Raw genomic sequence first — 22,053 nt, 5'->3', positions numbered from 1 at the left:
TATGAAAAGTTTGAGACAAATTCTACAATTTTTGCCAATTTATGAGATTACAACTGTTTTTAAACTCGAAATTAAGTCATTTAAACCCATGATTGATGATATGACAACTTTTTAACGAATGATATGACAACTTAACTTTGTGTATTTTGAATCGATTTTGTCAAGTGAATACATGGTAGGTTTGAGAGAAAAAATAATTTATGATAAAATTTGAACCCTAACATAACACTTTGATAAATGTTTTAAGGGGTTAACTCATTTTCTTCAATAAAAACCTAAATTTCTCAATCAATTTTTCTGTGTGAGTAATTAAATAAATACATAATCCACTTAAAGTTTTTTAAAACTATATTTTGAGTCCTCTTTCTTTTGAATAAGAATCCTAATTTCCTCAACAATCTACATGTGTGAATAATTTGATAAATTGATCAATAATCTTCATGTTTATTATAATTATAATGTCGAGAGTGTATAAGAGTGTGTATATATATGTGTGTGTGTATGCATAAGAGTGTGTATATATATGTGTGTGTGCGCATAAGAGTAGAGAAAAGAAAATTAAAGAGAGAAACTTAATTTAATGTTCGTTCTCACTTGTTGTAATACTCCTAATTTTAAAAGGATAGTTCTGGAATTTAATTTACTTATTTATGTGCATTTTTAATAAATTAATTGTTTAATTGCTTGTATTACTGGATTTTATTGATTATATGCTTGTTTGTCTTTTTATTTGAATTAATTGTTGATTTATGTATTTAATTGTGTTTTTATTGTAATTAATTGTTTTCTTTTATTATTATTGTTTTTAGTTGAATTATTTTTAATTGGGTTAAGTTAAATGCTTTATGTATATGATTAGATTTTTCTTTTATTATATTTTTTAGAAGTCACGTATGTGTAGCCGATGTAGGTTATAACTTAGGTTGTTCATGGGCCGACTAAGATTGGTATTAGGGGCTCTGGCTCTAATTATACAAGGATTAAGGTTGTAGTGTTAAGCCTATAAATATAAATCTCACGTTGGGTTTAGGGTTTTGGGAATATACACAAAACTCTTCTCACGTACCTAAGAGATAGAGAGGAAACACAGTGAACAACAGAGAGAGAATTTGGGAGAAACAGAGAGTGAACCTTGAGAGGTTTACAGATCGAGAGGTTTAAGGAGGAAGGAGTGGAGTGCTTCTGGGTTGAACCAAGAGCACCGGAGGTGTTGAACGGCAGCCTAGGATTATGACGGAAAACTTAGAGACGGAGGTTTAAGATTTCTGGACTGAAATCTAAAGCAAGTCTCTGTTCTACTCTTTCCCTTTAATCTATGTTCTGTGCATGCCTAGCTAGACTCCAGGGGTTTAACTAATGATAAAACTAAATAGTCATGCATGCTTAATTGGATTAAAATAGAGAGTTCCATGATTTTATATGCTTCTTCAAAATTTCTTTATTTCTGTGATCTTTATGCATGAACTGTTGTTTAAATTGAATCTTTACCTATTAAAACACTTAAAATAATTTAGTATGGACGTATGGGACTTAGGTTAAAGCTTAGGGGCCTTAACAATGAAGTTTTAGGATTTACAGAGGCTGAACGGACGAAGAAGAAGACCCCAGCCGACTCAGTTGGAAACTGAACCGATTGAGTTATCAACTCAGCCGACTGAGTTAGCAACTCAGCCGACTAAGTTCCTAACTTAGCCTGCTCAGTTGTAACTTAGCTTGCTCAGTTGGGATTTTTGGTTTTAAACGCCCAGTTTGGTTTTTTATGCACTGTTTGGACTATGCAGAGTGTTAGCACTTCATTTAAATTGTTTTAAATGATGTATATGATTGTTTTAGACCTGTAAGAATATAGGTAAACAATGATTCATAAATGGATTAAGGTATGGACAGTGTACAATTAGGAGAAGATCCTACATGTTGAACTTTGAATGTTAATCAGCTTACAATTTGGAACTTGGAGGATTATTTATATATGATTTAATTTTAATTAATCATATTTAGATAGGATTATAAGTAACATGGATTACTTGAATTTAACCATGCTTGTGTTGGATATTAATTTTCACTTTGTTATTCAACTGCATCAGTTTATGGATATTTTGGAGGATGTGAACGCTTATACTTGTTTTAGCTATTTACATTATTGGAATTGGATTTTTAGGCTCTATAATGACTGCCTAGTATTGATATACATGTGTTAATTTATATTGATGCATGTTTTGAAGGATGGTTGTTGGATATATAGTGTCGTTTTATTAACTATGCTATATGAATGATTGTATGCACCGATATGGGACGGTGACATATTAGGTATGGACTAGTTCAAACACTATGTTCTACCTAACTTGGATTGAGTTATGGACTAACCATAAAGGTTAAGTACATCTCATATTTGAGTCATATCAATTGAGAATTGAATGACCTACCTTGGTTTCAGAATAGATTTGTTATACATATATCAGACCACAAAACAGATGGATAATATTTTGTATTAGGAGTACGGAATTTATATATTTATTATATGGTACCATGGTATGAGCATGAGTCTCAGAACCATGGTTAGGGCGCGTATATTGCCTAGGATGGATAACTGGAAATATGTGTTGTTTCCTGGTAGGTTTAGGTACGCATGCTCACATTTGGGTGCGTTTTCCCATGTTGCCTTCTATTTAGGCTGAGACAGACCTATTGGACTAGCGAACGTCCTATAGTGTGTACTATATATACATATATGGACTACTCTAGATATTGTTGAGCTATCTAAGATGTATCTGCGTATCGGATTACTGTTTGGATCGTAGTTGGACAGGACTTGCATGTGGGCCTGACCCACTCTTTATTTTTTAGGTGTTCATCAGTTCCAGGATTAGAGCTTGGATGTGCAGAGCAGATACAGATACTCATTCCTCCGATTACGTAGGACTACTTGCTATGTTTAGCATTAGACTTATTTCAGTTGTTTCAGTTTCAGTTTGAGATTTTAATAAGGGGTCCACTGGATGGATTCCCTAGTTGTACTCTTGGAGTGTTGGAGAGTTGGTTTCTTGTTATTAAGATTTGAGGATTTTATTGTCTAGTATTCTTTCAACTTTTAATTTTTATTTCTTTAATTCAAATTTGTATTCTGTGTTCGTTAACATATTAATTGTCTGATATCCCTCGGGTTTGGGTCTGGGCCTAATCAACCAGTGTCTCGGATCCGAGGGGTATCACAATTGTCCTTCAACTAATAATTCATACAAATGCGTATATACATTACTCATCTTTGAACTTATCTGCTTCCTTAATTTAACTCTTAAATACGTTAATATTTCAATAAGAAAGAAAAAGTGTAATATCTATTAAAATTAAAGACATATCTGTGATGTTTCTGATTTTTCAGCATTTTCATTTTTTCAATAATTCGTAGAGACAAGGGTATTTCTGTCTTTTCGCATATTGTGTTCGGGATTGTGGTTGGGTCCATTTGCATTGTGCATTTTAATTTATGTGGGTTAAGTAGTATTTTTCTGTAGTGGTGCACTATATGAGTTGTGTGGTGTAAAAAATGGAAGATTAAAGAAAAAGAGTAAATAAAAAGAAATTTTGGGGCCCACCACTATTTCAAAAGTGGTCTAGAGACCACTATTTTGCTTCACACTTTCTCTCTCCCCGTACATCCCTCTTTTCTCTCAATTTCTCTTCCATTTTTCTTTTCTTATTGAGACAAACTTTGATCCTTGATTTCATCTTCATTACTTGTCGGAATTGGGTGCTGTTTGAGCCAAAACGACGAGCACGACGAGCTCTACGCATCCATACAAGCAATTTCAGTTTTAGTGCCCTCTTTGGAGTTCGAATCTAGGGACCCATTGTTGGGTTTTGATACAAACTTGAGGTAGGGGCATCTTAATTCATGTTTTCTTGCTCTTTTGTGAATTATACCTTCCCTGTGTGATAATGTGTTTAATTTAGGAGTTAATTGTATCTATGATTATATTAGTGATGTCTAGAAAATTTCATGATATTGAATGTGACTTGTATTATGTGAAAAGCATGTCTAGATGCTACCTTGTTGTGTTTAATTTGATGATAATCCATTTTGAAATGTTGAACATGATATATGCTTGAGTGATTGTTGTTGTTCTTTAAATGTCTTAATCTTGGAACCATGAAGCATATATATATACAAATGCATCATTGGGTTGCATGAAGTGGGAGGAATTGGTTTTGAAATGAAAAGAGGATTCTTGGGATATGAATGTTTTGGAAATGGTTTTATGCAAACCCGGTCGCTACGAGGTTACCAATGGGCCAAAGGTTAATATAGCCTAGGGGGGATTAGGGAGTCGCCCTAGCGTGGTTGAGCTAGCTGGGCCCCATAATGACACCGCGGGGTTACCAAGGGTCAGGGACACTAGCCAATCCTCCTCTCGTGTCGCGGCGAGGTTACCAAAGGGCGGGTTGTTTTAACATTTGGAAAGTGATGGTTTTGAGAATGAAAATGGGGAGTGGCATTAGCATGCATTCGCATTCCACAGCATAATGATCTTTGTATTCTAATTTGGTTGGAATTATGTATTAATTCCCTATGTTGCATGCTCCCTATTTCCCATTGGCCTATACTTTGATTGGATTCATGGGGACATAAGACGCATGTCTTAAATGTCACCTACTGAGCATATAGCGCACCCTACTATATATTATATTTTTTTTTCAGGTCTTGGAAAAGAACCGGCGGATGCTAATCCACCTCAAAATTGAAAGTTGTTAGAAGATGATTTTGCTATCTTGTATTTAGCTATTTCATGTGTAATTATAGTTTTGGGAATGTAATTAAGTTTGTGAATGATCTTTGAGAAAATGTAATTAAGTATTACTCACTCAAAATCAGTTTTGTGTATTCTAAGTAACGTGTTATAAATTACGTTACCAACATGGTGGTTGTTATTACAATTTGATGTTGAAGCATATCTTATTTTGTACGTGAATGTAGTGGCGGGGTGGTTAATTACCAAGTGTTGGTGTAAGTGAGTTATCACTGGACAGTGGGAAGTGGGAGTGCAATTTTCCCAGAATCGGTCGACATGTGGCATCCCAAATGTCGACCGGTATCTTGGCAGAATGGTCATTATAGCATACGTCCCAAACCAATCGACCGGTATCCCAATCCAGTTGACCGGTATCCATTGTAACTTATGTTCAGAACCAGTTGACTGGTATCCCAAACCAGTCGACCGGTATCTTGGCAGTGGGTTTTCCCACTGTTTATATCCCAAACCAGTCGACGTATAAGGAGTATATGTCGACCGGTTCTACCTTTTCATGTAATTACCAATTTAAGTTCTTAAAATTACACTTTGGCATCATTTGAAGTTGAAATTAATTATTTTTATGACCTAATTAAATGCCATAATTATATTTTTGCCCTAAAAGGACTATTTTACCCCGAACCTCATTTTAATTATTGTGTGATGCACGTAAATGACTATGATGTCCTTTGGGTCTTACTTTATTGAAATATGATAAATTACCATCTTGCCCTTTTTGGAACTCAACATTTTAATTTAACGTGAAATTACCGTTTCACCCTTGGATGTTTTTGGGTCGGGTTAGGACTCGTTTAATGATCCGAATCCATGAGGAGCTGGGTCGTTACATTATCCATCTTTCAAATTCGAGATACATACCATGAATTTTCGAGACGTGTAACAATGCTCCAAAACATACCAGATTTATATGTATGAAATCTCAATGAGAAAAAACCACAAAATTAATAATCCATATTAAAGTAGTCTACTGGATTGAAGCAAACCTGACAGACTTACGCTGAAACCACATTGCTAAACTCAAACACAACCAAGTCGAGTTGCTCCAGACCTCAAACTCACTCCCACCATCTTGCAAACTAGTCGCTAACCTAAAAAACAATTGCTTCGCGAACAAATTACTCCCTTCGTAGTGCATTTGTACTCTTTCAAAAAAATTCAGTGGTCAAAATGCAGGTGAGTAGATGAGTATTATCTGTCAAAAAAAAAAAAAATTAGACAAGTACTGTCCAAAAAGAAATATTTCATAAGTATTTAATGTCTATCAAGATGAATTGACACAAAATAATGAAATGTATATCAAGATTGTCCAAGCAATGGTTATACCATCATGCATAATTTTGTACCAATCCAGCTTTTGTCACATTAGGGTAAAATATTTAATTAAGCTATGTTAGGGAGCACTGGATAAGCGTAAAGCGTTTCAAAATTGAAATCAGAGAAATTTTATTCAAGATTTAAATTAAATTTTCTTTAATTTCAATTACAAAAAGAATTAGTGCTTCAAAATGCAACATTATTTTCAACCATCTTTGTCACAAAAACATGGGGGTTACCAAATGCAACATTATTTTCAACCATTCAAGCTTTATAAACTCTAGATTATGTTAGCTCATATGATTCATTAGGTTCCCTGAGGAAGGATTGTGATCCCCCAACTAATGGCTCTGTCAATCTGACCCCAAATTAAAATCCAATAAATAGACTTAAAAACTCAATTTTGTATATGTGTGTGTGTATATATATCTATATTGTAGTTACTAACTTACTATATATTATGTAACTTGAAGCTGCTCATAATAACTTATCCGGTACAACTTTCTACCCAGCTAACCGCCAAATTTCTTACTAATTGTCATTTTGACCTTGAAATTGCTCTTAAAAAAAGAACTAGATTTAATTGTGTTGGTATTTAAAATAAATTAGGACACTAAAAGGCCCAAAAGTTGATGATGCACTAGAGGAATAGACTTAATTGTGTTGTACTAAAAAAATAAAAATAAATAAAGAAAATTCAAGAACTCAAAAAATAGAAAATAGTTTTGAGAGAATTATAAAAGATAATTATATAAAAAAAGAATAAGGATAACCTCTTATGTTTGGATCTTATACTTACACAAAACAATACATTGGTTACGCAAACAATATAATGTTGTTACCTAAGCAATATAAGTTAGTTGTTACATAAGTGATGTAAAATTGTTGGGTAAGTTATTGTATTGACAAGATATCTAGAGTTTAACTAATGAATAATGAATGTCATTGTAAAATCGATAAATACAAGAAGAAAAAAAAAAAAAAAAAATATCAAGATTTTTTGGAGCAATGCCCATTTTATGGCTTTGAGCTGGAATCAACCTAAATAATTACCACCACATCCCAATCCGGTTGTACCAAAATCTGAAATTCCATCTGGAAAGTCTGGCAATTGAAATCTATTTTCTATCTATTCTTCTCTGGGAGAAATTAAGAAGATAAGAGAAAATGGCTGAGATTGCACTAACTTTTCAGCTCGACCACCTGACAATCTTCCTTCGAGAAGAGTCAAAACTCTTGGGAAGAATAAAGGAAGAAGCTGAGTGCGTCAGAGATGAATTGGAACGCACGAAGGCGTTCTTGAGAGTAGCTGATGCAATGGAAGAGAGTGACCTTGAACTCCAAGTATGGGTTAAGCAAGTGCGTGAAGTTACCTACGACACTAAAGATGAACTGGACGAATTCATGTTCTGCCTTGCTCATCATCATGGGGACGGATTCTATGGTGCCCTTCATAAGCTTTCTCACTCTATTAAAAACTTGAAAGCTCGCCATCAAATTGCTTTTGAGATACAAAGAGTAAGGTCTAGAGTGAATATAATTGCTGAGGGACATCACAAATACCGTTACAAATTTAACGTCTCAGAGCAAAGCTCAAGCTCCAATACTGTCAATAACACATGGTGTGATCGTCACGGTGATGCACTGCTACTGGAAGAAGCAGAGGTTGTGGGCATTGATGGGCCTAAAAAGTAGCTGATTGAGTGGCTTTTGGGCGACACATCGAGACTCAAAGTTGTTTCTGTGCTGGGAATGGGGGATGGGAAAAACTACCCTAGTAAAGAAAGTCTACAATAATATCTGGGTGAAGAATCATTTTCAAAGCCATGCTTGGATCACTGTTTCACAATCCTTTGATCTTAAAGAGCTTCTCAAAGACTTGATTCAACAACTCTTTGATGAAGTCAAGAAACTGGCTCCTTAAAGATTGGAATCCATGGACAACAATAATCTGAAAGCATAATTCAAGGATTTCCTGCAACGGAGAAGGTACATGTTTGTTCTTGATGATGTGTGGAGTATAAATGCATGGGATGCTTTAAAATACGCATTGCTTGACAATAATTGTGGCAGTCGAATACTACTCACAACGCGCATTAGTAAAGTAGCTTCTACCTCTTCCGTAGAATCGTAGATTACCACAGTAACATCTACACTATGGAACCACTATCTCCAGAGGAGTCTTGGACTCTGTTCTGTACGAAAACATTCCAAGACAGCAGCTGCCCTCCACATTTAGAGGAACTCTCACGAAGTCTATTAAAAAGGTGTGAGGGATTGCCACTTGCAGTTGTGGCAATTAGCAGTGTTTTGGCCACGAAAGAAAAAAGTGGAGTACATGAATGGGAATTGGTCCAACGCAGCCTTGGCACTCAATTAGAAGGAAATGAACAACTTGAGAGTATGAAAAAAATTCTCTCTTGAGTTATAATAATTTACCTTATTATCTAAAAATGTGTTTCTTGTAGTTGAGTATATTTCTGTAAGATTATCAGATTAAGAGAATGATACTGATTTGGCTTTGGACCGTAGAAGAATTTGTGGAAGCGAGAGAAGGAATGACAGTAGAAGAAGTTGCCAAAGGCTACCTTAATGAGCTTGTTAATAGAAGCTTGGTCCAAGTGGTAGAGTTACATACAGATGGAAGGGTTAGAAGGTGCCATGTCCATGACCTTTTCCGTGACATTATTACTTCAAAGTTGAGAGAACAAAGCATTGTAGTGATTCTTAATACATTCCGGGATGATGAGAACAATGCTTTAGAAAGGTATGTGAGTGTGTAAGAACACTTAAGAAGTTTTGGAATTTTAAAGTTTTTAGGAAGTTTACATTTTGCCTATTTCGAACTGGTAGCCAAATTGAAGGTTTCACTTCTATCCATTGGGAACCGGTACCTACATTGGGAACTGGTAGCCTATCCCTCTACCGATTCAAGAATCATGTCGGATTCTTCTCTGTCGATCCTGAACCGATAGCCAAATCCAATACCTGTTCAAGGCTTCTTATCAGCTTAGATAACTTTAGTTTCCTAATCTGTTTTGATTCCTTTTTGGTCCAGACTTCCTTCTAAAATCCTATGGATGAATTTCACTTATTTTACAAGTATTCTTAGGTATTCCAAACTTCTATATAATGCCTTCTTCATTCAACATTAAGGTATGACTTTACGAAACGAAAATTCATTATTTTGAGAAAGCTTTTTTGAGAGATATTGTTCAAAAAATCAATCTGATTTTTCTGATTTTATTTTTGAGAGCACACACATATATATACAAGTAATTTAGTTGTGTTGTTCTCTATCTCATCTGAATTGGAGCTTAATTGAATATTCAAAGATTCCGAAAGAGCATATCTATTTCTTCTAGATATTCTTATTTATTCATTTAACATTGTTTCATTAAGATTTAGTTTATGCATATTTAGTAAGATTCTTTTAATTCTTTTTTTTAACAAGGCAACGGGCTAATTGATTTTCAACAAGGCTGAATGAATTGCGCGAAGGGAAGAGAAAGAGAGAGCTATGAATTGCACAAAAGGTAGAGAAAGAGAGATCTATGAGAAAATCAACCAAAAAAAAAATTCATATTAAAAAGAAAAAGAAAAGAAATTTTTTTTCTCATATGCAATTTATCCAAATCTCGAAAGAGGTCTAATTTACCCTTAATATTTCGTTCCATTTATTAAAATTCTCACTGTTTTACCATTCCTCTCTCTACGTATCTTATATTCCATAGTACCAATACCACTGATGATGAAATATTTACTGAAAATAATATATAGTTATAGGTCATGGAATTAAAGAAAGAAAAGGTTTTCATGACATGACAAGAAATATTGTTTTAATCTAAATCTCTATTCCATTTTTACATTACCGATAATTATATATATGACTTTCTTTTCAAATTAATTGGTTGATTAGAATATAATTTCATAATTATAACATTGCCAAATATGAAACCTTCAAGAACACCACAAAAACACCAAAATTCAATGATTGTTTTCGTATTCAAATAACTTATTCTATCGGCAACCTAACAAGAACAACTAAGTTTACTTACCAATTTCATTAAACAATAGAAGGTACCAATACGCAATAGGGGTTGAAATTCCAATAGACTTATTGGAGGGTCCCATTGGTGCTCATCCAGTAGGAATTGAACCTACGAATTCGCCAATTATGAGTTGGGCACTTTAACCATTCAGTTATGGATGCTTAGCGGCCTACTTGTTAAGACCTAGGACTCCTTCTTCCTAGTATTATTACGTCTTCCAAACTTTTATATAATGCCTCTCTCATTCAACATTGAGGTATGACTTTAAGAAACGAAAATTCATTATTTTGAGAAAGCTTTTTTGAGAGATATTGTTCAGAAAGTCATTCTGATCTTTTTTATTTTTATTTTTGAGAGCACATACATATATACACGAGTGATTTAGTTGTATTGTTCTCTTTCTCATCTGAATTGAAGATTCAAAGATTCCGAAAAAGCATTTCTATTTCTTGTACATCAAATTTAGATTTTGAAGAAAATGGGTGAAGTGATCACACTTTGAAATGATCGAATGCTGAGAAGTGTTGTTTGATCTATCAGCAATCCTTCTACAGAGATAAAGAATAAGTCTGAGGTCAAGTGATATTAGACGGGACGTCGTAAGGCCAGAGGATTGTCAGCAATTGGTTTTTGGTACAACGATAGGATGTGAGCCTGAGTCAAAGTTCAGTGTACTTTGTTTTCAACATAGTGGATCGTTTTGCTCTAGATTGCACAGTCCACAAGGTTTTTTCCACAACAATTGGTCTATTTTGCCAATTGGGGTTTCCTCACTAAAAATCCTGGTATCATCTCTCAAACTCTATTTGCTTTACTTTTTAATATTTATTTTTTGTAATTATGGATATTAAATTGATTATATTGCTTAGGTAAATTAATTAATCACAAAACTTAGACAAGTTGACCTATTAATCTGATCTAGGTCATTTGGAAAGTTAATCACAAAAAAATCAACCAACAGTTTCCGCGCCGTGTAACTTACACTTTATTCTAAATCAAGTCCCAAAACTTCCTTCACATTGCCTTTGCAAGAAGTTGGCCGAGAGATACTCTGTTTGGTACTGATGCTTCTTTTCCTTTTCCTTTTCCTTTTCCTTTGTAGTTTGTCTGTTCTTTTTTGTTTTGCCAAATAATGAGAACAATTGAAGCTTGTTTAACACTATGATAGTAGTCTGCAGCTACATACATACATGATCATTATGAAAATCATAGTCATGTATCATAGTTCACTTGGAGTGTTATGAAATGATTGATTTTATTGCAGAGAGGGTCATCGCGTGTGTTAATTGGATGAATTTGGCACGGAGGGAGAGTGAGGGTGTAGAGATCGAGAGTTACTCCGAATATGAATATTTGAGGCAATGTTGTTTCTTATTGCTTCTTATTAGTGCCTAGTTACGGATTTGTGAGGCAAATTTAAAGAGTGACCCAATGCAGCTTCAATATTGATTATCTTCATCATAATTTTATAAAATATTTGTTCTACAGTCCCAACATTTAGAATTTTCCGTCTATATAATTTTCTTCTCGGATTACTTTAATTGAACATAATTTTATAAAATATTGTTCAATATCAAAGGATGCCGCCACCTTCCATAAGCCCCACAAAACCACCAAAAGTCAATGATTTCATCTGTGTTTGATCAGATCAACTCCTATTATGAATTACATATTCTGCCGGCCACATTAAACAAATATATATATATATATATATATATATATATGAAATCATATATAATCTAACAAGGAGTGGTGTTTAAAAAATAATGGTAGGTTACAAGTAATACAAAGTAAACCTACCAATTTCATTAAACAATAGAAGGTTATGAAAACTAACTAAAATTCACCGTGTTCAAATATTCTTTTGCTTTCGTTGCAAAGTAATTGTTAAATTCATGAAATAAGCTGTCAGAATAAATTTTCCATGTGTCACGCTCCTTTGATACATAATTTTATAAATATTATCTTTACCTGTATAACATATTCTGCCAGCCAAACAAGACAAAATGTATATATATATTGTAATCCCGCGGTGTCAATGACCACCTCATTCTTACGACTCCTTCCTCCCACATTCTCTATAGTTATTATATTCAGCTTGTGGTTCTAACAAATAAACCAAATTTGGGCCATAGACCACTACCTAGTATCGTTTGGGTCTCTATTGGTATTTCACATTTTCCTTTTTCTCAATTATATTTTCAAATTAAGAAAAAAATTAAATATGCGGTGTTAAGTTGTGCTGTTAAAAAAGAAAATAAATAAAATGTAACAATAAGCATTTGTATTAATCGATTTTTATTTTTTATTTTTTATTTTTCATGCAATATATTGCAGTAAAACATGGTGCCTAAATAATGTATTTCACATTTAATGCGGTTACAATAATTAAAGTTTTGGATTCACCTATTAGTGACTTTAAAATTGAGGAATTTCCCGTTTAATTTTTCTCTAGACATTCTTATTTATTCATTTAATATTGTTTCATTAAGATTTAGTTTATGCATATTTAGTAAGATTCCTTTAATTCTTTTTTTTTAACAAGGCAACGGGCTAATTGATTTTCATCAAGGCTGAATGAATTGCGCGAAGAGGAGAGAAAGAGAGAACTATGAATTGCACAAAAGGTAGAGAAAGAGAGATCTATGAGAAAATCAACCAAAAAAATTTTCATATTAAAAAGAAAAAGAAAGAATTTCTCATATGCAATTTATTCAAATCTCAAAGGCGGTCTAATTTACCCTTAATATTTCGTTCCATTTATTAAAACTCTCACTGTTTTACCATTCCTCTCTCCAGGTATCTTTTATTTTTATTCCATGGTACCAATGCCACTGATGATGAAATATTTACTGAAAATAATACTGTAGTTATAGGTCATAGAAAAGAAAGAAAAGGTTTTCATGACATGACAAGAAATATTGTTTGAATATAAATCTCTATTCCATTTTTACTTTACCGATAATTATATATATAACTTTCTTTTCAAATTAATTGGTTGATTAGAAAATAATTTCATAATTATAACATTGCCAAATATGAAACCTTCAAGAACACCACAAAAACACCAAAATTCAACGATTGCTTTCATATTCGAATAACTTATTCTGCCGGCAACCTAACAAGAGTGTTTAAATAATGAGGACAACTAAGTTTACCTACCAATTTCATTAAACAATAGAGGGTATGATAACTAAAATTCAAATATTATTTTGCCTTCGTTGAAAAGTTATTGCTAAATTCATTGGCATTTAGTATACCTCTTGCTTTTTGTTTAACAAAATTGTCTTTTATCATAGTTTGCTAGGAAATTATCTGAAATTCCTTCTGGCTTTTACTTACTGAAATTCATACTAAGATTGGGAGAAATAAAGAAGATCAAAGAGAATGGCTGAGAGTGCAGTAGTAGCTTTTCTGCTCAATCACTTGGACATCTTCCTTCAACAAGAGTCAAGCCTCTTGGGAGGAATAAGGGAAGAAGCTGAGTCCATCAGAGATGAATTGGTGCGCATGAGGGCTTTCCTCAGAGTAGCTGATGAAAAACAAGATATTCACCCACGGCTCCAAGCGTGGGTTGACCAAGTTCGTGATGTTGCCCATGACACCGAAGATGTGCTTGACGAATTCATGCTCCGCTTCTCACGTTATCACGGGGATGGATTCTATGGTTTTCTTCGTAAGATTTCTTGCTCCATTAAGAACTTGAAAGCACGCTGTCGAATTGCTTCTCGGATACACAGAATCAAGTGTAGAGTGAATCAAATTGCCGAGGGTCATCAAAAACTACAGCACGGTCTCAGAGCAAGGCTCGACCTCCACCACTGTCAACAACACATGGTATGATAGTGGAGGTGATGCACTCCTACTGGAAGAAGCTGAGCTTGTGGGCATGGATGGGCGCAGGAAGCTGCTGATTGGGTGGCTTGTGGAGGACACTCCCAAACTCAAAGTTGTTTCTGTGGTGGGGATGGGGGGTTTGGGGAAAACCACCCTAGTAAAGAAAGTCTATGATGATAAGGAGGTGAAGAATCATTTCCAATGCCATACTTGGATCACTGTTTCTCAATCATTTAATCTCAGAGAACTTCTCCAAGATGTAATTCGGAAACTCTTCGATGAAGCCAAGCAACAGGCCCCTCAAAGATTGGAAACCATGGACGAGAACAACTTGAAAGCGGAAATCAAAGATTTCCTTCAACAGAGAAGGTACGTGCTTGTTTTAGATGACGTATGGCAAATACAAGCATGGGATGCTTTTAAATATGCATTCCCTGACAACAATAGTGGCAGCCGAATACTGCTCACGACCCGTATTGTTGGTGTAGCTTCTACGTCTTGTGTAGAATCTCCTGATCACATCTATACAATGAAACCATTGTCTCCAGAAGAGTCTTGGACTCTGTTCTGTAGGAAGACATTCCAAGGCAACCACTGCCCTCAACATTTAGAGGAACTCTCACGAAGTATCTTAGAAAAGTGTGAGGGCTTGCCACTTGCAGTTGTGGCAGTTAGTGGTGTTTTGGCTACGAAAGACAAAAGTAGAGTGCGTGATTGGGAATTGTTTCATCATAGCCTTGGTGCTCAGTCAGAAGGCCACGACAAACTTGAGAGTATGAAAAATATACTCTCTCTTAGTTACTATGATTTGCCTTAATATCTAAAATTATGTTTCTTGTATTTGGGTTTATTTCCCGAGGATTACGAGATTCAGCGCATGAGAGTGATTCGACTATGGATCGCAGAAGGATTTGCGGAAGTGAGAGTGGGATAGACAATGGAAGAAGTTGCTGAAGTCTATCTCAATGAGCTTATTAATAGAAGTTTGATCCAAGTGGCAGAGATAGATAGTATTGGAAGGCTTAGAGATTTTCGAATCCATGACCTTTTCCGTGAAGTAATTACTTCAAAGTTGAGAGAACAAAACATTGCTGCCAAAGTAAGCAAAGGAAGCACAACATGTCGGGAAAAAGTTCGCCGCCTATTAATTAAGTATAGCTTGGGGAACTTGCAGCATACAAATCGTTTTCCTCAACTCCGTTCCTTGCTCATGTTTTCGGTGGAAGAACCTATATCCAAGTTGATGCCTATATTATTCAATGGTGGGGTTAGGTTGTTAAAGGTTTTGGACCTGAGGGGTGCTTCTTTGAAGATACTTCCAAATGAAGTTGGCAAACTATTTCATCTCAGGTATTTAAGCTTGAGGAGTACAGAGGTTGAAACGCTTCCGAAATCCATAGGTAAGCTTGAAAACCTTGAAACTTTGGATCTCAAACGCACCCATGTAATTGAGTTGCCTGTTCAGATCTTAAAGCTCCAGCGTCTTCGTCATCTCTTGGTGTACAACCCCGTCCACCATATTGACAATGGCTTTAAAGCGATGGTGGGAATAGGAGGATTGTCTTCCTTACAAAAACTTTGTTATATTCAAGTGAACCATGAGAATGGTGGAATTGTAATGGGAGAGCTAGGGAGACTGACCCAGCTGAGGAGATTGGGGATTAGGGACTTGAGAAGGGAGGATGGGAAGGCTTTGTGCTTCTCTCTTGAAAAGCTGAGTGACCTTCAATCATTGAACGTAGCTTCTGTAGAATGGAGGAATGGGATTGTTGATATTCAACACTTGTCTTCTCCTCCTCGATCTCTTCAACGGCTCTATTTGTGGGGAGGTTTAGAAAATTTTCCGCATTGGATAACTTCTTTTCATAACCTGGTGAAATTGTGGCTTCGGTATAGCAAGTTAAGGGATGATCCATTGCAATCCCTTCAAGATTTGCCCAATCTGATAGAAATTGGACTTGTTGATGCTTACCAAGGGGAGGAACTGTGTACCAAAGCGACAGGGTTTCAGAAGCTTAAGACATTAGAGCTTCAACGTTTAGAAAGATTGAGGTGGTTGAGAATGGAGAAGGGATCATTGCCTCATCTTGAAAAGCTGATTATTTGGAACTGTGAGTTGTTGGGAGAGGTACCCACTGGCTTTCAACATCTAACCAACCATAGACCTCGATGGGTCCTTTAGCTAATGTTTTGTTTTTATTTTATTTTTATGGATAACTGATGGTATTGTTCTTTGGGATTATTACATATAAATGAGGTTAGGGCTCCATATTTACTAAGAGGCTGAGTCAAAGTCAAGTATTTCTCTAAAATGTGTTTGACCCAAAAGCTGAGGTGGCACATGAAAAAATACGATTTATAATGTGTGTTATCTAAAATGCCCTTCTTCCTATTTTATGTGTTGCCTAAAATGCCCTTTTCTATAATGACCTAATTGAAGCCCTAAAGCGCCTCTTTCATATTCCATTCGTGCAGGCAGCCCTCAGTCTTCCCCCTTCTCTGTAAAACGATCAACAAACCCCTAACCCTAACATTCCATTCGTTCAAGCAGACTTTTTTAGAGAGGGTTTTCAAAGAATCCCCAATTCATTCTTATCCCCTTTTCATAGAGTTTGAGGGTGAGGGAGAGCACATTTTTAGAGGGAATGTATCGATTTTTAAGAAAAATTCCCTAATCACAAGTTGTTTGTGCTAATTCCAACCCATTCAAGAGAGCGCCATCACTGCCAAACACTGCAAAATGACGAACTATCGGTGAGTTATAATTTTTTCCAATTTTGATTTATGAGTAATTTGTCTCTTCAGTTAATAATTTTTTGTTTTTTTTTTTTTTTGTTTTTTTGACTCTTGAATCTTAAAGAAGCCCACCGTAATGGGATTGTCAAAGAGGTTGATCACGATCATGTAGACAACAGTACTCGTGAGGTAATTTAAATTATTCTCCTAATTAGGTTTTTGGGAAATTCAAGTGCCTTATTTCTAATTTTTTAACCAAATGGCCTTTATGTCCTGAATGGATTATATTGCAGAATTCTCTGCTATCTTACTACTCGCTCTGTGTCGACTCATCACCTTATAAGTCTTCACCCATGCTTGGTGCTTTCAGTACTGGTGAGGTAGGTTAAATTATTATATTTATGCCTTAATTGTTTGCTTTCACTCTTACGTTTTGGGGAAATTCAAGTGCGCCTTATTTCTATTTTTTTAACCCACTTTCCATGAGATTTGTTCCGTGTGCATCCTATCTCCTTTAAGCCTTTATGTCTGGTATAAATTCTTGAATAGGCTATATTGCAGACTTCTCTGGTATCTTATTACTCACCCTGTGTGGACTCATCACCTGAGAAGTCTTCACTCATGCTTACTGATACATTTGCTTTCCTTTGTTGTGTTATTTATAATTTTCCTAAAAGTAACTTAGTGATAGAATGGAATTAACATGGTGAAAAACTGAAAAAAAATAATATTAAATAATATTAGTTCTTGTTGTCTTCTTTGTTTGTGTGTGTGTCATCACACTCTAAAGCCTGCATATCTGTAGCAGAATATGTGTTGTGACTTTGCTTTCCTTTGTTACTATCTCAATCCATGTTAAGTTTTATCTTGTCCTTCCCTTTGCATTGTCTTCAATGTGGACCATGTCACTTTTGTCGCGTATGTAGTTTTTTTTTTTTCTAGTTGCATATGTAGTTATTGGTAACCAACTTAATCATTTTTTTATTTTATTTTATCTTATTCCCAATGTGTGTTGCTTCATTTGTCTCAACTCTCATGAATGCATTGCCAGGAAAGAAAAACCATCTGAAAATTGTATTTATTCCTAATTTTATTCGTTCTTGTGTTAGCAAGCATTTTCTCAATATTTGCATTTCTCCACACTCCATCTATGAACATGTTTGTTAATCACCCCTCATTCCATCCTATAAATTATGTATGGCTTATATAATAATTTTTTTAGTTTTAAAGGTATACGTCAACTACACATAAAAAAGCACTCCCCCACTTAATGTATCTTGTTTTAAATTCTGTAAGGAATGTCATCTTCAATTTGTCCTTCTATATGAACAATAAAGCCTAGGTAATGAAATTATTCGCATTTTAGTATCTAATAATTTTCAAATTTTGCTTTATCTTCATCTGTATTCCTAGTTTAAGTAAATTTACATTACAAAAATTTAGTTCTATTTTCTAGAATTTCTTTCAATACCTATAATTAGACTGTCCTTACATTAGTTCCATCAATCAAAATAATAGCACCAGTAAATGGTATGTTCTAAGTAATTTCAGCTTAATGTATATTTTCAGTTCATACATAACTAAGACAAAAGATAACGTCTCCATACTGATCCATGATGTAAAGTTATAGTAATTAGAAAGTCACTTGTTTTCCCCCCATATTTTCTCATTATAGTCACAATTCCATTATATGTGTCTTTTATATGTTAATATGTGCTATTTATTACTTTTTCCCTTTTCTAAGATACGTCATGTTACATTTCTTAAGACCCTATCACCAACTTCCAAGAAATCTTTAAAAATCATAGAAAGATCTTTCTTATTCTAGCTAAAGCTTTCTATTAGTCTTTCCACTAGCTAAACCATTTCCATTGTTGACCTTCTTAGCATAAAGCCACATCTGATTAGCACATCACTCACTCCCTAATCACTTACAATATTTTTGACAACTACCTACACCACCAGAATATCACTTCTCCATTTCTGGTTGAAACCCCATCACCATGGCCACCATCCACCATCCACCATCCTAATTGTTTGCTAACAACTCCATTAAAACTCACCACTCTGACATTTGTAGATAACCATCAGTTCATCACAATCAACCTTACTGAAACCTAATTGCATAACTGTCATTGTCTATCCCATATTCACACCATGACAATCAAATTCACTTCCATAACCCTCCCACCTCCATTACCACCTCTCTCTAAAATTTCTTTTTTCCCCCCTTTCTCCAAAATTTCCATTTTCCTTTTCTAAGTTCTCTAAAATTGTTACTCTCTTCCTATTGAGATGTTCTATAGACTCTTTTATTCTCTCTCTAAAATATCAGCAATTATGTCAAAGTACATCTATCCTCTTATTCTCTCTTTAAAAGTCAGTACCTTCTACTGAAATTTATTGTGATACTTCGTTCTCTTTAAAATATTTGTTTCTCTAAAATTCTAGCAACTCCATCCAAATCTTTTGGCAACTTTTTCTCACTTTAACATTTTATTACTATCTCGGTAAAATTACAAAAATTCTCTTGATTCTTCTTAAATTTTTCAGGATAGCTCTTACTTTTTCAGGTATTGTTGTAATTGGCTCCTGACTCTGGTATTGTTGTAATTAGAGACATCATAGAGCATTCCTTGGCAGATTATCCTGTTAATTTAAGTTTTTCATGCGTTTCACCTATCTTTTAGCTTGTTTACAGCCTACAAAATGGCTGATCTCATACTTAAAAAAGTCTCCTTACAGTGGGCAGTCTAAGCTTTCACCATGTCACCTGACCCATTTTTTTCATCAAATTATATATATATATATATATATATATATATATATATATATATATATATATATAAAGTAGCATTTTGAATACTAAAGAGTTGAACTATCACAAAAATATACTAGGCCACGTAGAAATTCCCACATGTTGAAGAACCAGTTGGCTGGTAATTGTCCCTTCCACTTCCAGAACCTTTTCTCCTTTTGCTGATCGAAATACAAAAAGGAGAGATGACCCTGATTGGGTCTTCAATTTTCTTATCGCCCTTTAAGAAAGATAAAAAAATTAATATTTAGAAGTTGGATTTGATGTGACCTTATTTATAAATTCATGATAAGATAAATTATTCAAGCTTGAAACTTGAACGAAGACTCAAGAAAACGTCATCAGAATATCTCCCATCAGTTAACTGGACTCATGTACACTTATTTTGTGAAAGTAACATGTATGTGTGAGATTTGTCAAACCACCAAATTACAAATTCTGAGTTTCAATAAGAGTATATCCAAAGAAAACAAGGGTTGAAGTAGTTTTCAGTTTAGCATACATTTGCCAGTTTGAAGAGAGCCTTGAACTCCTAAGCATGCTAACTCCATTTTCTTTCTTTAATTCTTTGTTTCTGATGCACACTTTCTTATTTCTTTACATTAGAATAGCCTTCCTTAATTGATAATTATAGTAATATAAAATCTAAAGCATGTAGTTCCTATTTTGCAGCAGAACTACTGCATAAGACTTAGCTTAAATGAAGACTTGACATTTAAATTTGAATATCTGTGTCATGATTATTTTTAAAATTATTATTATTCAAAGTTTCGAATTGTCTGTTTTTATATTGCTTTTGTTCCTTATTATTATTATACAATGCCTTAATACCTTAATTTTTATTGTATGTGACAGTCACAGAGACAAAGTGGTTCTTTTGTTCCAACTACACACAGAGACAGAAAGAATGCATGTCCATCAAATACACAAACAAGAGGACTTTCACTAGGACCACACAAAGGAAAAGAGCCACAAATTGGTTTACCACAGAACAAGGAAATACATACTTGTATTGGTCCAATTGGGAGCTAGAGGAAGTGGGATAGGAAGATCTCAGAATCCAAAAAGTACGTGAAATGATGTGGGATATGGGACATTTGTAATGTTAAACAGTGTCATTTTTTTTGCTGGTATTTTGCAATCTGTTGCTGTTAGCTATTTTCTAAGTTTTAAAGAAGAGTAGTTTTTGCAACTTTTGATTGTGGATCAGGTTGGTATGTTTTTGCAATCATATATTGTATGGCTTATTATACTGGCATCTACCTTCGATCGAATCAAATGAAGTTACTCTTTTGGGTTTTCATGAATTAGTATTGCATAACTTATTATACTAGGATCTAACTAAATTTTCTTCGACTATTACATGAATGTACTATAAGAAAAACACAAAATAACCCAAAATATTCTTCAAGCTAGCTAAGTGAGTGTTTAGAAAACATGGTACCTGGAAGCCAAAAAGTAGTACCTTCAGTTTAAAAATGTGGTACCTTCGCAAAAGGGACTTATTTTTGCAATTGAAAATGGTATTACACCACACACCGCTAATTAGGTTACACATTAGATTAATAAACAGCTCCATTAGGGCCATGAATAACATAATATATTCTCCAAGCCAGTTAAGCAAGTGTTTAAAAAACATGGTACCTGGACGCCAAAAAAAAGGGACTTATTTTTGCAATTGAAAATTGTATTAAACCCCACACCGCTAATTAGGTTACACATTACATCTATAAACAGCTCCATTAGGGCCATGAATAACACAAAATATTCTCCAAGCTAGCTAAGCGAGTGTTTAAAAAACATAGTATCTAGATGCCAAAAAATAGTACCTTTAGTTCAAAAAATATGGTACCTTTGGAAACAAAGTGGTACATTCACAAAGGGACTTATTTTTCCAATTGAAAATGGTATTACACCCCACACCACTAATTAGGTTGCACATTAGATAAATAAACAGCTCCATTAGGGCCATGACTAACACAATATATTCTCCAAGCTAGCTAAGCGAGTGTTTAAAAAACATGGTACCTGGACGCCAAAAAAAGGAACTTATTTTTACAATTGAAAATAGTATTAAACCCTACACCGCTAATTAGGTTGCACATTACATCTATAAACAACTCCATTTGGGCCATGAATAACACAAAATATTCTCCAAGCTAGCTAAGCGAGTGTTTAGAAAACATAGTACCTGGACGCCAAAAAGTAGTACCTTTAGTTCAAAAACATGGTACATTTGGAAAAAAAGTAGTACCTTCGTAAAAGAGACTTATTTTTGCAATTGAAAATGGTATTACACCCCACACCGCTAATTAGGTTACACATTACTTCTATAAACAGCTCCATTAGGGCCATAAATAACACAAAATATTCTCTAAGCTAGCTAAGCGAATGTTTAAAAAACATGGTATCTGGACGCCAAAAAAAGGGACTTAATTTTGCAATTGAAAATGGTATTAAACCCCACACCACTAATTAGGTTGCACAT

General features: G+C 34.5%; 2 protein-coding genes and 1 pseudogene across 2 annotated transcripts; all 3 read left to right on the top strand.

Moving 5' to 3' along the window:
- Positions 1-7,881: 7,881 nt before the first annotated feature.
- Positions 7,882-13,519, top strand: LOC132305158 (disease resistance protein RPM1-like; annotated as a pseudogene).
- Positions 13,520-14,063: 544 nt separating this feature from the next.
- LOC132305157 (disease resistance protein RPM1-like) lies at positions 14,064-14,828 on the top strand. Its single transcript, XM_059802836.1, has one exon. The coding sequence runs from the start codon at positions 14,064-14,066 to the stop codon at positions 14,826-14,828; it is 765 nt and encodes a 254-aa protein (XP_059658819.1).
- Positions 14,829-14,948: 120 nt separating this feature from the next.
- LOC132305156 (disease resistance protein RPM1-like) lies at positions 14,949-16,193 on the top strand. Its single transcript, XM_059802835.1, has one exon. It carries the CDS (start codon positions 14,949-14,951, stop codon positions 16,191-16,193), a length of 1,245 nt encoding a protein of 414 aa, XP_059658818.1.
- Positions 16,194-22,053: the final 5,860 nt, after the last annotated feature.

Source organism: Cornus florida, unplaced genomic scaffold (assembly GCF_030987335.1).
Source record: "Cornus florida cultivar Cherokee Brave unplaced genomic scaffold, ASM3098733v1 CherokeeBrave_3.0.0_Hap2_Chr04, whole genome shotgun sequence".
Lineage (NCBI taxonomy): Eukaryota > Viridiplantae > Streptophyta > Magnoliopsida > Cornales > Cornaceae > Cornus > Cornus florida.
This window is presented reverse-complemented; position numbering and strand designations above follow the sequence as displayed.

Bases quoted from the DNA above. Each gene is read 5' to 3' on its own strand.
- LOC132305157 (XM_059802836.1), top strand. From the start codon at position 14,064: ATGGATGGGCGCAGGAAGCTGCTGATTGGGTGGCTTGTGGAGGACACT.
- LOC132305156 (XM_059802835.1), top strand. From the start codon at position 14,949: ATGGAAGAAGTTGCTGAAGTCTATCTCAATGAGCTTATTAATAGAAGT.